The 14,399-nt window shown below is 51.8% G+C and overlaps 1 protein-coding gene across 1 annotated transcript in view; it reads right to left on the bottom strand.

Moving 5' to 3' along the window:
- The window catches only part of GABBR2 (gamma-aminobutyric acid type B receptor subunit 2), a 338,745-nt gene extending 324,371 nt beyond the window's left edge, over positions 1-14,374 (bottom strand). Inside the window, exon 1 of the mRNA XM_029920582.1 lies at positions 14,143-14,374. Coding sequence (XP_029776442.1) covers positions 14,143-14,289 — 147 coding nt within the window. The 5' untranslated portion in view covers positions 14,290-14,374. The remainder of the gene's footprint in view (positions 1-14,142) is intronic.
- Positions 14,375-14,399: the final 25 nt, after the last annotated feature.

Genomic DNA, 14,399 nt, shown 5'->3' with positions numbered 1-14,399 from the left:
AGGTTGTTACCAGATGATGCATTTGGAAGAAAGAATAAACTCCAGCACTACACAAAAATCTGTAATTCTTGATGTTTAACTGTCGAAAGAATATCTACTAAGGAAGGTTATTATAAGAATTAAATTAGAAACCAAGTGCACTTTTCCCCTACCACACTATGGTGCAAATAAGGTCACATTTCTTCAAATGTTCAAAGGCGAGAGGCATAGGCATCTTCTTGGCAACCCCGAGCCCGGTGATCCCCGGACCGCACCCCTCCACGTGCCCCTGAGCCGAGCCTGTCGCTGGCCACAGTCCCTCCAGCTCTGCCGTGGAGACCACAGAGGCCAGGGTCTCCCCAGAAACCCCAGCTGGACCCCACCTCCCGAGGGGATCAACCCCAGGACAGAGGAGTGTTAGAGCCGAGATGGAAACAGAGCTCCCGGTCTCCATACTGAGCCCTTGCAGTTTGCATTTGTACCAGAGCCGCCTCATGGTCAGGGGGAGGACAGATTCTAGAATCAGCTCTCACCTCCACACTACACTGCCCTGGCCACCCCACGCTCCCCACTCCAGGCAAACCTCCTCTGGGAGCTCTTTTTGTCCTTTCCTGCAGCAGACCCCGCTCGGCGCCCCAGCCCGGCGCCACAGCCCTCCTCAGACACTTGACCAATGTCAAGTTCCAGAGAGAGGGAGTCAGAGTCTCCTTTCTCTTCCTTCCAGAGGCCCTGTGCTCTTCAGACGATGAGTTGACTGACCCCAGAAACCTGGCAGCCTCCTAACAGTCAGGGAGGGACTTCTCGAATGTCATCTGTGTACAGAGCCAGACCAGAGCAGGACCCTCTAGCGATTTCTTCCCCAACTGCAAGCACCTGGCCTTCTAAGTGTGCAGTGACAGGGCCTCCCAGATGACCCAGACTAACACACAACAGAGGTCCTCACCCTCGGAAACCACAGCCACTCAAAGAGGCCAATCTCACAACCTTCTGCCTTGACCATACCCTAGGGCAGAAGTGTGTCCTATCCCCACTGGGCACCCCTCCTCTGTGGTGTCTGTGGGACACCCATTGGGCACTGTACACTTTTATTTAGTCCTCAAAATAACACCAGTTGTCTGCTATCAAACCTCCATGTTACACAGCAGACAAGGGAAGTGCTGGAAAAAGTGACCACCGAAGGTCACCCAGCAGGGCTGAAGGTTGGACATGTACTCTCTGGCTGAAAGACCAAGCTCCTTCTAAGACACCTACCTCCTCAGATGCACATGGGAAGCACCTGGCACAGAGCTGGCACGTGGAAAGACCTCAACAAGGACGTGTCCCTTGGCTTTCGCCACCATAGAACCACAAGGCTAGAATTAGGGCCAGTTGAGGCCACAACTTCCAGAGGACCAGGGTAGTCAGAGCAAAGCCAATCCACGACCTGAAGACCCAGCATCCACGGAAGCCTATGAGATGCGGCAGCCGGGGGCTCCCAGGACCCCTGAACTTCTCAAGTCACCCACTCCTCTCCATATTGCCTGGCCCAGCACTCTTCAGGTATGAACTGAATGCCTATGTAGTTGCAGGGGAGACTCAAAGCTCTTCTGGAGAAAATGAATACTATTAGCTCAGCACTCCTGTGCTGCTGTGGGATTGGCCAGGTCTGGCATTTCAGATTTCAGGCTGGTGTGCCAGGCTCTGCCCCCACCCCCAAACCTGCAACCCCTTCCCTGATTTGAGGGCTGGGCCCCCACTGCTGGCCTGGACCCCAAATTACTTCTTATAACAAACAGCCCTCATTCCCATGTCCCCAAATTTCTACCCTGTGACCCGTCATTAGATAGTTTGTCTTTGGATGGTCTTGGGTGTGACACCTGCCGAAGATGGATGACTGGATTTCTGATGACCCAAGACATCTGACATTTGAGAGGAAGACATGTTAACTGCCTCTTGTTCTAGATGCTTCTGTAAGAGCACCAGCTAGGGTCAGAAAACCTCAGCCCCCTGCCTATCTGCTTTCACACTGTTATAATCTAATACTATGCCTTCCTTCTTTATGAGGAAGTTGAATGAATCACCCATGTGAACAATATCTCAGTGTCTTTTATAAAGATGTTATTGGAAACAGCCTAAGGCCCTGGGAGAACAACCCAGAATTAATTACTCCTTGTGCTTAGTTTCAGGCATATCTTACATCTGTAACTCCTTATAACTTTTGTAAACCCTTTCACTTAATCTATTTCTCTTCCTCTCTCTCCCTGATCCTCTCTCCCTCCCCCCATCAATCACCTCTCCATGGAGAAGCAGTGCAGGCATTATTATTATTCCCACTGTATAGATGATAAAACTAAGCTGTAGAAAAGTGAAATGATGAGTCCAGGGTCCTCCACCACTGAGTATCAGAGACAGGGCATCTGTGTGGACTGCAAAGCTCTTCCCACTGAGCCACCCCACCCTCTAAGCTAAAAGAGTTGTCTTAAACCTAAAGGGAAATGTGTCTCATCACACAGGGACACCAGGACATTTCTCTCTTGCCTTTGAATCTAGTATTCAATTGAAGCAATCCATTCCTCACAGATGTCTGATAACGTCTTCTCCCTCTGCACCATTTAGAGGCTCAGTTGTGATTTTATCCATAGTTATTATATTTTACATTGTGTTTAGCACCATTAATGCAGGGAACATTTGCTAAGCACTTACAATGTACCAGGGGCCATGCTAGGTGCTCAGACACAGGCACCTTCATCTGCTCACAGATATTACCGAGTGCCTGCAGGTTCTGTGCTGGGCACTGGGACATGGCAGGTACCAAACAGATGACATGTCTGTCCTCATGGGCTGGCCCAGCTCACAGCCAGATGAGGAGATGGACAATAGCCAGCAGTGACAACAGAGAATTATGAGGACCTCATCAGAGAAACGAGCCTGGCCTCAAGGGCTGGGGAAGTTCTCCACTGAGCTCTCAGTGCACATCAGATCCTCCTAGGAATGAATGGGGTCAGAAACAATTACAGAGAAAACCCATTCAATGAAACTCACACACAGATCACATGCTTTTCGTGGGCCTCAAACACACGGTCCCCCACTGAATGTGACTACATAGCATTTCACATGTTCATATACACTGTAATAAAATGACAGTAAAATTGAGTGGGTGCCTACTTCATGTGCCCTGTGTGCTCAGTTATTTACATGCATGTTCTACATCAACCTTCAAAATAACCCTGGGACAGCAGCATCCCTCTTCCACAGATGACAGCCCAAGGCTCGGGGGAGCAGCACCAGCACACACGCAGACATCATCTGCTTCCAAACGTTATGGTCTTTCCACAGTGCCCAGCCGACTCCCTGACACAGCACGGGCCTTGGAAAACACGCGGAAAGACATTCTAAACATGCAGCTCAGCTCCAGGAATCCTCTCGCACTCATCCATTCATCGCACAGATACTTACTGAGCACCGACTAGGTGCCAGAAACTACTGGGCACTACGGTGAGCCAAAACAGAGCTATTCCTACATTTACGGAGTTCATGGTCCTCTGGAGGAACAGGGGAAACAAAAAGGGATCAAGCAGTCCAACAAATGTAAAATTGCCATTGTGGTAGGCACTAGAAAGGAAAGATGTGTGGTTCTCGGAGAAAACGGCACGGGATTCTTCTCAGTCAGGGAGAATAGAGAAAGCCTACTTGAGCTGGTATCTGAAAGATGGAGAGAGTTACAAAAGTGTTCCAGACAGTGGAAGGGCCTGTGCAAAGGCTCTGTGTGTGCCTGGGATTGGGGGGAGGGCACGCTCACCTGAGAAACTGAAAGCACAGCTGTCTAGGCCCAGAGTAAGAAGGGACAGCGTGCAGCACCAAAGCTAGGGTGTGGGCAGGCCAGACTCTGCAGGGCCTCCGAGGCCACAGAAGTTTTGATCCTACTCCCAGGACAAGAGTGCGTCCCTGCTGGGTATCAAGCAGGGAGGTCACCTGATCAGAGTGCTTGGTCAGTGTTCCTAATTGCCCTCTGCATCTGGGGGACAGCCCCTTCACCTGCCCCTGGCCTGTCCCATTGCCCTACTCATGCTGCAAGGGAATGATCCCAGGCAGCCTCGCTGCCTGCCTTTGAGGGCACAGCTGTTGTGGGTTCATCTGCGCATGCCCCATACCCAGCCCCAGGCCTGGCACTGAGCTCCAAGTATAACGGAAACAGCACTGCTACCTTCGAGGTGATCCACGAGAGACGCACACAGACACAAACATTGACGCCCCAAGTAAACACTGCGGGAGGTGACAAGCTCCGCAGGTGCAAAGGAAGCACAGCGTGGATCTGTGTGAGCCAGGTGTGCAGACAGACGTGCTAGAAGTGAGAGAGTACAGCGCGGGCTGTGTGTGCGCTGAGTGGGTGGACAAGGATATGGGAGACGGTGGGGCCGAGTTAGAGGTAGAGACAGCGGGTGGGTGACGATCGAGAAATAAAATTAAAAAAGCATCAGCTACTGACAACACGTGCCACTTGCCTCTCTGGGAGGAAGGTAACAAACTACAGGAAGATACCGTTCACCTGGTGCTTACGTAGGAGACCTCAAAGTCAGACCGTCCAGAGTGAAATCCAGCTTGCCACCTGGTTGGCTGCCGGGTTCAGCAAGTCACGTGACCCCGCCACGCCTCACCTGTACGAGCAGGTGGGGACGGTACCAGCCCCATCATGTTGTTGAGAGGATTACGTCAGCCATCGATGCAAAGCACCTGACGCAGAGATGGACGCGTGCTTAGCACGGGATAGAGGTGAGTTATTGCGGCTGTGGTAGTCCCCTCTGCGCCTGCGTACGCACTTGCGGCGAAACGTTTCCACTTCCTTCACCTATTTTTATAACAAGATTAGACATTCTCCAAGGGCTTTCCGATGTTTCTGGGACTCAGAGAGTCCAGCAAGGAGCTCGGAGGCATCAGCTGGGCTCCCAGAGTAGAGTGACAAGCAAGCTAATTCTCCTAACAAAGTTGAAGGCATGCTGACCCGGCCCAGGTGGGGCCGATAGCATGACGCTCTGACTGGATGCCCTGGAGTGGGCTTCCAGGGCCCTGTCTGCCCGTTAACTCCCTGAAACGTGTCTGGACGTTGTCAGAAAAGCTGCAGCGAATCGGCAGCCCTAGAAACAAAGTGATTAGGATAATACAGTGATTATTATAAGGATGGCTGTCGCTTTCAAAATCAGTTCCCTCTGAACAAAGTCAAGTGGATCAGAAGCTGAGTGTGAAAATATCATTTTCTCTCTGCCCCCTCCTGACCCCGCGCCATGAGAGCAGCAATAATGCATCACTCCACAAAATCTTTCTTTGGCTAGATTTTATCTGAATGGTGACTGATGATGTCCTTGCCAAGTGGCAGGAGAGGGGTCTGCTTTAGCCAGCAGCTGCACAACGTGGGCACTGATGAAGACAGATGAATCCATTTACTCAGGACTCTGGATCCACCACTAATTTTCTAGATGACAATGACACTTCATCCTTCCAGCATTGGAGACTGTTCAAAAAAGGACTGGAAAAGGAAAAACTGGCAAAAGAATTCCCCAGTCAGCCCCAGAAAGGTGTTACCATGTTCATGCCCTTTCCTCAAGAATTCTCAGACCCCAGAGCTCAGCCTATAACTGACTTACTCGTATTTTGCATATGATTCTAATACTAATAAACTTGGTTATCTGCTTTGGGGTCCAGACCAAAACCAGACCAGGGAGATGGTCACCTCTAACAGAGAAAGCCTTGCCCAGGAGCACGGAGCCTGGAATAAGTCTTGCTATTTAGAGGATCGCAGGACACCTCCTCATTCACTATACCCCAGACCTGCTGCTAGAGCACCTGGCTCGCCCAGGCTGATGGCTTGGCTGCATTCCTGCGATTTCTACTAGGACCAGAGCCCAGTCCAGCCTCCGTTGGCTCTCGTGCTCCCTGGAGGTGGGAACGGGATATGGCAACCTGATTCCTACACCCACCAACTGCTGGTTCAGAGGACTGCTCCAATAAACTGATCTGAAACCATAACAGTTCTCAGATGCTGGAAAGTATTTATGTCTCTCGGTTCTGATGTATCTTGGAAGATGCTATGTGTGCTTGTCAGGGGACAGGAGAATGACATCAGCTTTGCACATAATATATTGGAACATCTAACAAGTAACCTTTCCCCTTTGCATTCCACAACTACAGAGACCCCGAAAGTACCAGAAAGCAAGAACCCAAATGAACAAATAAAGAGCAAGCAGGAAGCTCACCCACACAGCTTGGCATTCAAAGCACCTCCTCAATTTGTTAAAACTATGCCCATTAATCCTCTTACAGCCAGAGAGCTGGGTTCCAGGCTTTTAGATCTATTTGTTTGTTCAATAAATACTTACTGAGCTCCTGTTCTATGCCTGGCCCGGAGATCGTGCCTGGAGGGACCACAAGGGAGCCAGACACACTCAGCGCCTGCCCTCACAGTGCTCACAATGGGGCAGACATCCCCAAGCCGCAGAGAGAAGCAGCAACTTCCCCGTGGTCTTAACAACTAACCTAGCACCGAAGCCCGGGCCGCCAACCCCGTCTGGGGCTCACACTCCCATGGCTTCAGCCTGACACACCGGCTTGTTCCTAGAAAGGGACAGAGAGAAAGGCATCTCACCAGCCCCACGGCACATCGTTACATAAGCCCGCGGAACGAGAATAAAACTAAAGAGCAGACGAATACAGATGCTCTTTAGGTGAACCACGCCATTTCATTGTCTCACCTTCCAACAACCAAAATAAATAACCAAAAAAGTAAGCAACGGGGAGCCATTTGCATGCACAACCAAACATGGGGACTGACCAAACAGGTGCCTCCAAAAGGGGGACGCCCTCCCCAGCGTCCTCCGCTGCCCCCTACTGCTGGTGGCTCACACCACGAGCAGTGGTTTCTCTGTCACTGACCACCTGTTTAGACCGTGAGCCCCTTGAGGGCAGGGCTTGTGTCCCATCAGCCTCTGTGTCCCGGAGCCTAGTACAGAGCCTGGTGGAAAGTTCTACCAATGAGAGTGGGTGGCACTAGGACACTGAGGCAGAGGCAGGGAGCGTCTGCAGCAGCTGTGGAGGGGGGACCGGTCAGATCTGCAGAACCTACAAGAGGAGGGGGGCCAGCTGACGGCCTTCCCTGCAGCTTTAACTCTGTGGCCACAGCTAATGCAGCGAAGGACACTGCTCCCAGGCAGCCCGCAGCCAGTGGCTGAGTTGGGCAAGGACTCTAGAGCCTGGTTATTTGGTCCAACGTGGGACCCCTCTATGGGCAGGTTTTGCTCCAGAGCACCCCACTGACTGGCCCAGACCTGCTGAACCTCTTGCTGCCCACCCACCTCTCCTTCCCCCTCCTTTCACGCATATCTTCCCCACCTCCTCTTGTATCTCTTATGGGCATCGCCCCCAAGAGCTCTTGTACTTCCACATCCATCTCAGCATCTACTTCCAGAAGGATCCAGAACGACAAGGGTGCATGGCATCCACATGGTCCTCTATGCTTCCCACACTCCTTTGAAGTCAGGTTGACCTGTGACTATCTTCAGCCAATGACACACCAGTAGAAATGATGTGTGTGTCACTTCCAAGTAAAGATGGTTTAAAAAGCCCATGTGCCGCCCCCATGGATTCCTCCCTACCTCCATCTTCGTGAAGCCACAGGATGAGGAAGGTGCAACGCAAAAGCTGCCGGGACCCCTGCGTTCCCACTTAGAGGAGAGCCGCTAGAAGGACCTCTGACCCACCTTGGACTTTGGGGAAGCGATATGTAAATTGTATTATTTAAGCAACAGAGATTTCAGGATTTGTTTGTTAATGCAGCAGGGCCCAGTTCACCCCGACTGACAAAAGACATATATCCTATACATCCATTCAGCACCTCTGTTTTCATGGCCCTCTTACACTTCCAGCTTGCTCACTTTCCTGCTGAGACCAAAGATCTCTGCACAAAGACACTGGTATTACTCTGCGTCCACAGGAGGGTAGGCTAAACACACGAACAAGCCCCCGGTAAAGAGAAGGTTAACAAGCTAAAACTCTTCGCCCAACACACACTAGTTTGGCGCTTGCTAACAGGCCCTCATGTGTTAGTTCCACCCACTGCCCCCATGGGTGCCTGGCCAGGTCTGGGGAATTGGCTGGAGGCTGGCGCGGCCAAGGGCAATACAGCAGCGAATATTTACTGGGCACTCACAGTGTACAAAGCATTGATTTGATTACTTTACCAGGGTGGTCTCATTTGTCAGCCCCATTTTATAGATGAAGAAATGGAGGCAAAGTGGCTTGCCCTAGGTCACCAAGTAGATAAGTGGTACCCAACAGGGATACAAACCCAGGTTGCCTGACATATTGAGGAGCACATCCAACAGGTGTCAGGAGCTCAGGGAGCTCAGGGGTCAGGAGAGGGAGTTTGGCATTCCGTGCTGAGCCTCACCCCTGCAGAATGCTCTCTCCTTACACCCCTACAATGCAGTGCCTGGCATGGGTGACTCATGCCTGCCAGATGCACCCACTTGATCCCCCCCATGGATCCCCTCTCTGTTGCCCCTCTAGCGCTCCTTGCCCCTCTCAGTGCTGCTCCTTCCCCTCCAAGTCCCCTTCCCCTAACTCTCCACCTCCACTCAAGCCTCAGCATCTCGCCCTTCAACTGCTGCAGTAGCTTCCTGGCTTCGCTGTCTCCAGGCTCATCTATCTGCATCTCAGCTCTGCATTCCCACTGGCCCTATCATGTCACATCCATGTTTGCAACCACCCCCGCTCCATGGAATCTCACAGTTCCAGAATAAAGTCCAGCTCCTTGACATGTTATTCCAGGTCTTCCACACCCACCACTAGGCTACCTAGCCCTCCACAAGCCCACCACTCAGGGGAAAGCATGTCAAGCCAGTGCTCCCCAAACACACCTCACACTTTGTCACTTCCATCCTTTGATCTGGGGGATCCCTCCTGGATCCAACCTCCATTTCTCGGAGTCCGGCTTTTCTGTGTTAACATTAGATTTTCCCTTCCAGCCCCACCTTGACTTCTCTAGGAAGACTCTCTTGACCTAGATATCACCTTCCCTTTCTCTTAATGCCCTTCCCATCTCTGGTTTCTTTCTTTTTTTAATGTTTTTTATTTATTTTTGAGAGACAGAGACAGCGTGAGCAGGGGAGGGTCAGAGAGAGAGGGAGACACAGCATCTGAAGCAGGCTCCAGGCTCTGAGCTAGCTGTCAGCACAGAGCCTGACGCAGGGCTCGAACCCATGAACTGTGAGATCATGACCTGAGCCAAAGCCAGATGCTTAACCGACTGAGCCACCCAGGTGCCCTTCTGGTTTCTTTCTTGAATGTAGCATTTGCCACGTACCTGCCTGCCTTTGTGGATACCTGTGATCAGACACTCCTCCCCCACCGCATCCACACCTCTAACAGCCTCTGATGTCCTTCAAAGAATTACCTCTCCTCCACTCCCCACCCATGTGGTTGAGCAGGGCTGACCTTGCTGCCCTCTCCCTCCATGAAAGGTTAGCTGATGTCCCACACCCATCAGTGTCATGAGATTGGTTCAGGGATGGACACATGACTCAATTCAAGCCAATGAGAGCCGAGTTTGGGACTTTTGCTGAAACATTTGGGAAAGAAACACTTACTGGAGTTTCTAAACTGGGAGTGTGTAAATCTGCAGCTGGTAGGGGCCATCTGTGCCACCACATAGATAGAGCCTGCCCGAGAATGAAGCCAAACACAGAGGAAATCAGAGTCAAGGGACAGAGAGAGAGACTTTTTTTTTTTTAAATATCATTTCAAGTCCCTGGACTCAGTGATGCCTAGTATAGCCCTCTCCAGAATTCTTCAGTCAGATGAACCAGTGAACCTGGGGTTTTTATCACTTGCAATGAATTCTATGCAATTCACCTCCTAAGGGTTCGTTTTTTATCCTTTTATTTCTAAAAACAGCTGTGTTGAAATATAATACATATACCACAACATGTATTCTTTTAAAATGTATGAATTCTATGGTTTTCAAATAGTCAGACACCTGTGCAGTCATTACCATGATCATTTTCTATCTTACCTTGAAAACATATGTGCTTACCCTGTTCTCCCCTGTGCACCGGCTCCTCTCTCGAACCCAGAGCTGGGCTTTACCCCCTTCTACAGCACCAGCAACCACAGCAGGTGCTCAACTAATGCCTGCAGAGTTATACTCATATCCTTGAAAAGCTCAGCCTCCATCCAACAGCTGTTTGGCCCCTCTCTAAAGCACAATGAACGAGAGACCGGATTTGGCAAAGCCTCTCAAGAAAAGGACATGCTCACTTCTCACTATGTTTTCTCTGGATTTTTGAAGCTGGATCCCTGCATCGGGGTAGACTTCCTGAGAAGTGCACACCTAGAATGTGCTCCTTAGGCTCCCTGAATTTTTCCCGAGTTTAGTACATAATGATTTAAAATAGTAACAAGTGGGAAAACATATAAATTCAACAATAGGGGAATGACTTAATATTTATGGTATAGTATAGCCATACAGTCACTAAAAACCATCTTTGCAACTGAGGGCACGGGGAAGTACCCATAATTTAATGTTAATTTAATGAAACAAAATATAAAGGTGCACATAAATCACAAGTACATAAAATAGTAAAAACTGACAACTAGAAGAGACTAATGCTAAATATTAGGTGTAATTATCTTTGTATAGGTGGATTATGAGTAGTTATTTTTCTTCATGCTCCTAATTTTCAATTTTGTAATGCACATTACTTTAATCAAATTAGAAAAGCCAACATTATTTCTTAACTCATTCCTTGCTTATTATTTAATTAACATAGCTACCAAAGAATGAGAAACAGCCACATGAAGAACATTCTGAATTTCCTGCAAAACTTTTTTTAAAAAGACGTTGTCATTCGGAATCTTCTAATCAAACATGTAAATAATGTAATCCACCATTTTTTTTTTTTTACCTTTTTACCTTGACTGCCAGGAAGCTCAGAGCTAAAATTTAATACTCAAAATCACAGTAACCCAGGTCCTTGGTATAGTAATTTCCATGCTTCTCAATGGAAATCTGCTGCTTCCTTTTATCTGCATAATCAGTTGTCTTGCTTGTGTTTTTATATACTCAACTCTACTCTGGAATACATAAAAGAGTCTTTGCCAAAATGATTTTATTTACAGCAGAAAAAAGAGGTCCTAACATGCAGATACTCCCTTGGAATGTTTCATTTTTACAAACACAAGGGCACGGAGTGGGGCTTTGCATATTCTCCTGCTATGCTATTTACAATAAGAGAGTCAGTCTACAGAGATCTGTGCAGGAGGCTCCTTTATTGAGACAGGCTCTCTCAGCGATCAGATTAACCCATTACTTGGTAAATCTCCGACTCTCTGAAGACCGGGTGGACAAAGGTCCATTCTGGCTGCCCACAGTCTCTGGCCATTGACGACAGCCGATATCAGCAAGGCTGGCCCAAATCCATTCACCACATCCATCTTGTGTCCAAGTCTACAGACAAGTGACACAGCTGGGAAGTGATTAGGGAGTATACTCTATCTGCCACAGAGCCCATCCGAATAAAACAGCCCCCAGACGCGCTAACACAGGCCCCAGGCACCCTTCGGGTCACTGTGGATGCTGCTGCAACCACCCACGAGGATCATCCCTTTACTTCAGCTCAGCAGGCAAGCACCTGTACCCTGAAGAGGGGCCGCCTGAAAGAAACAGGCATCGTATCACCTGGGCGTGCTCGCAAACATGACAGCTCATGGCAGGAGGTGACATACGTGTTTGCTTGTAAGCCAGAATTCTTTTTTTCTAGTGATCACTTCACCGACCCTTCATGAGACTTCCAAAGTGAAAAAAACAAAACAAGCAGTCTTGATTTTGAGTTGTGGCCATTTTATCACACCTGAAGCAGCGACGTCTTACTTATGGATCCACGCCAGAGGAAAATTAAGGAAGGGAGGCAGGAAACATTTTTTGGGTGCTTACAGCATGCCAGACAGAGCGCTGGCTGCCCGGCCTGCCAGCTCAAGGCATTCTCCACATGGGCCTGCCCCCTCCCCGCCAGCGTCACATCACCACCCTACAGAGGACACATATCAGCCCCCACTTTTCAAGATGTGAGAATCTAGGCTTCGACAGATTCAACACCCCACTCAAGGTCACCCATCAGGGAGATAACTGGTGTCTGACTGGAACCCAGGTCCAACCCACCCCAAAGCGGGTGCTCTGAGGTTACCCCGTGCTCCACTTCCCACGGCCTCCTGCATCTTCCCACCAACTAAGGAGCCTCATTCTCTCGACTTTGGGCCCTCTCGCTCAGAAAGTCATCAAGAAGCACTTGAAAAATAAATGTAAAAGCTTTGTAAAAGCTTCAACACGCACCCTGAAACCAAGCACCCATCCCTTTGCTGCCACAAACAAGCTAATGTGAAATCTCTTTCAGGGAAGCTTTCCGAAGGGAATAAATTGATGATGAAAACATTATGCAGCTGACAACACTTAGCAATGATGCAAGCACGGCTGCCCTATCTACAGATGCCTGTCTCCAAAGAGCCGGCTCTCTCCTGTCCCTTCGGAGAGAATATGTATGGAAGCAACAGAGAAACAGTATTGCCCTGTCCATTTATGCCTGCCAGACAAGTAGCCCAGAGAACTTGAAATGTTAGGGCAAAGATGAGGGCGACGGGAATGTCATTCAGAAATAATTCCACAGCGGGTTAGCTCTGCTCAGCCACCCAGCTTGCCTCCTCCCGGGCCAGAGGAAGCCTCTTCGCTTGCAGCAGCCTGCGCGCACCGCCGCCAACTGCCACCCGTTCCTTCACCTTTTATTTACAGCGCAGAGCAGGCTGGTTCATCAGTAAGGGGGGTCGGGGGGAGGCGGGGAATAAGATGCAATCCGATTTCTGCTCTTTCTCGGGGAACACAAACAAGGTTCAGACAGGAAAGAAGCGGAGCCCAGACTGCATGGTCAGCATGGCAGCGCGAACCTCCTCTCCAAAGGGTCTGCACCTGGGCTGGCGCCGAAGCTCCCGCGGAGCTCCGGGAAGCCAGGGTCAAGCTCAGCGCCCGGCCAGGCTTGCTCGGCGCGGTGTTGAAGGCGCCAACAGAGCGCACTGCACGGGAAATCACTGCCCCCTTCAGGCCGCGACTAAGACGCGGCGGCCGGAGCGTAGGGCTCCCTCAGTCCGGAAAAACTCGCAAACCCGACCTCGCGCGGCGGGCGATCGCGCCTCTCGGCCCCCTCGGCGCACGCCCGCAGCCTTTCAGACGGCGAAGGTCCGCGCCGGGGCTTCAGCCAGAACCCGAGCTGCGGGCGTGAGGAGGGGGCTTGGGATACGAAGCTCTGGGCTCCGTGGCTCCCCGCGGAGGAGGCCGGGAGGGCCAGCCCGCTGCTGCGCTCCAAGTGCGTGCTTTAAGTCTGCGCCCGGAGAAACTGCGCCTGCAGCCGCAGGGCCAACAGCAGCGGCGCCGCCGGACACCCCCACTTCGTCCGCAGCGAGACCTGCTCAGGGCACCCTCGGAGCAACTAAACCGAGGGGGAGTCTCCCCGTTAAACCGCTCCGGCTGCAGGCAGCGCCGGGCACATTCAGGCAGCAGCTTTCCAGAGCCAGCGGCCCCACACCTGCCCGCGCGGTGCGGGCTCCGAGCCGCCAGCGCGCACCAACGCGCCCAGCCCTCCCTGCGCGACCCGACCCTTTGGGTCTCGGATCCCTCCAGACCTCAAAGCGCCGCCGGGCTCTCCTGGGGGCCCGCGAGCAGGCCATGGCCTCTCTAAACCCTGCTGGCCCAGTTTGCGGTCAATGCGCCTGTTCCTCCCACCCAGCAGTCCACAGCCCCACCAACGGGACCTGGACAGGGGTAACCACTGCAGGCCTTTTAGAGGGTCCAGTCCCCGCGTTCGACACTCCTTCTCTGGTCAAAGGAAACCCTAGTCTTCTATCCACCTCCCCCCACCACCATAGACACTACAATCCCAGAGGAGAGAGAAGCTCAGCAAATCTTGGTGCCAGCTGTGCCAGCCAAGCCCAGAGGGACCCCGGGGCGAGCACTGAGCACCAGCCCGCGGTGCCCTCGGCAGACACCGGTGGCTCAGTCAGGGCTCTGCCCAAGGGCCGAAGCTTCCCTCGGTTCCGCACTCCCTCACCCACCGCCCCCCTCAGCCCCGACGGCGCGCGCGGCCGGACACTCACCTCGGTGTCGTAGAGCCGCAGGTCGAGGAAGTAGGGGCGCAGGAGGGACTCGTTGCGGATCTGCTCTATGGCCAGTTCCACGGCGGGAAGCACGCCGCGCCCGATGCTGCCCTTGGCCACCTCCTTGGTGAGCGGCATGAGGCCCATGATGGAGAGCGGCGGGCTGCTGGGCGGCGGCCGGGGGGCACCCCGCGCCCAGCCCCAGGCCCCGGGCGCCAGGGGCAGCAGCAGCGGCAGCAGCAGGAGCAGCAGCAGGC

The sequence above is a fragment of the Suricata suricatta genome, chromosome 13 (assembly GCF_006229205.1).
Source record: "Suricata suricatta isolate VVHF042 chromosome 13, meerkat_22Aug2017_6uvM2_HiC, whole genome shotgun sequence".
Classification (NCBI taxonomy): Eukaryota; Metazoa; Chordata; class Mammalia; order Carnivora; family Herpestidae; genus Suricata; species Suricata suricatta.
This window is presented reverse-complemented; position numbering and strand designations above follow the sequence as displayed.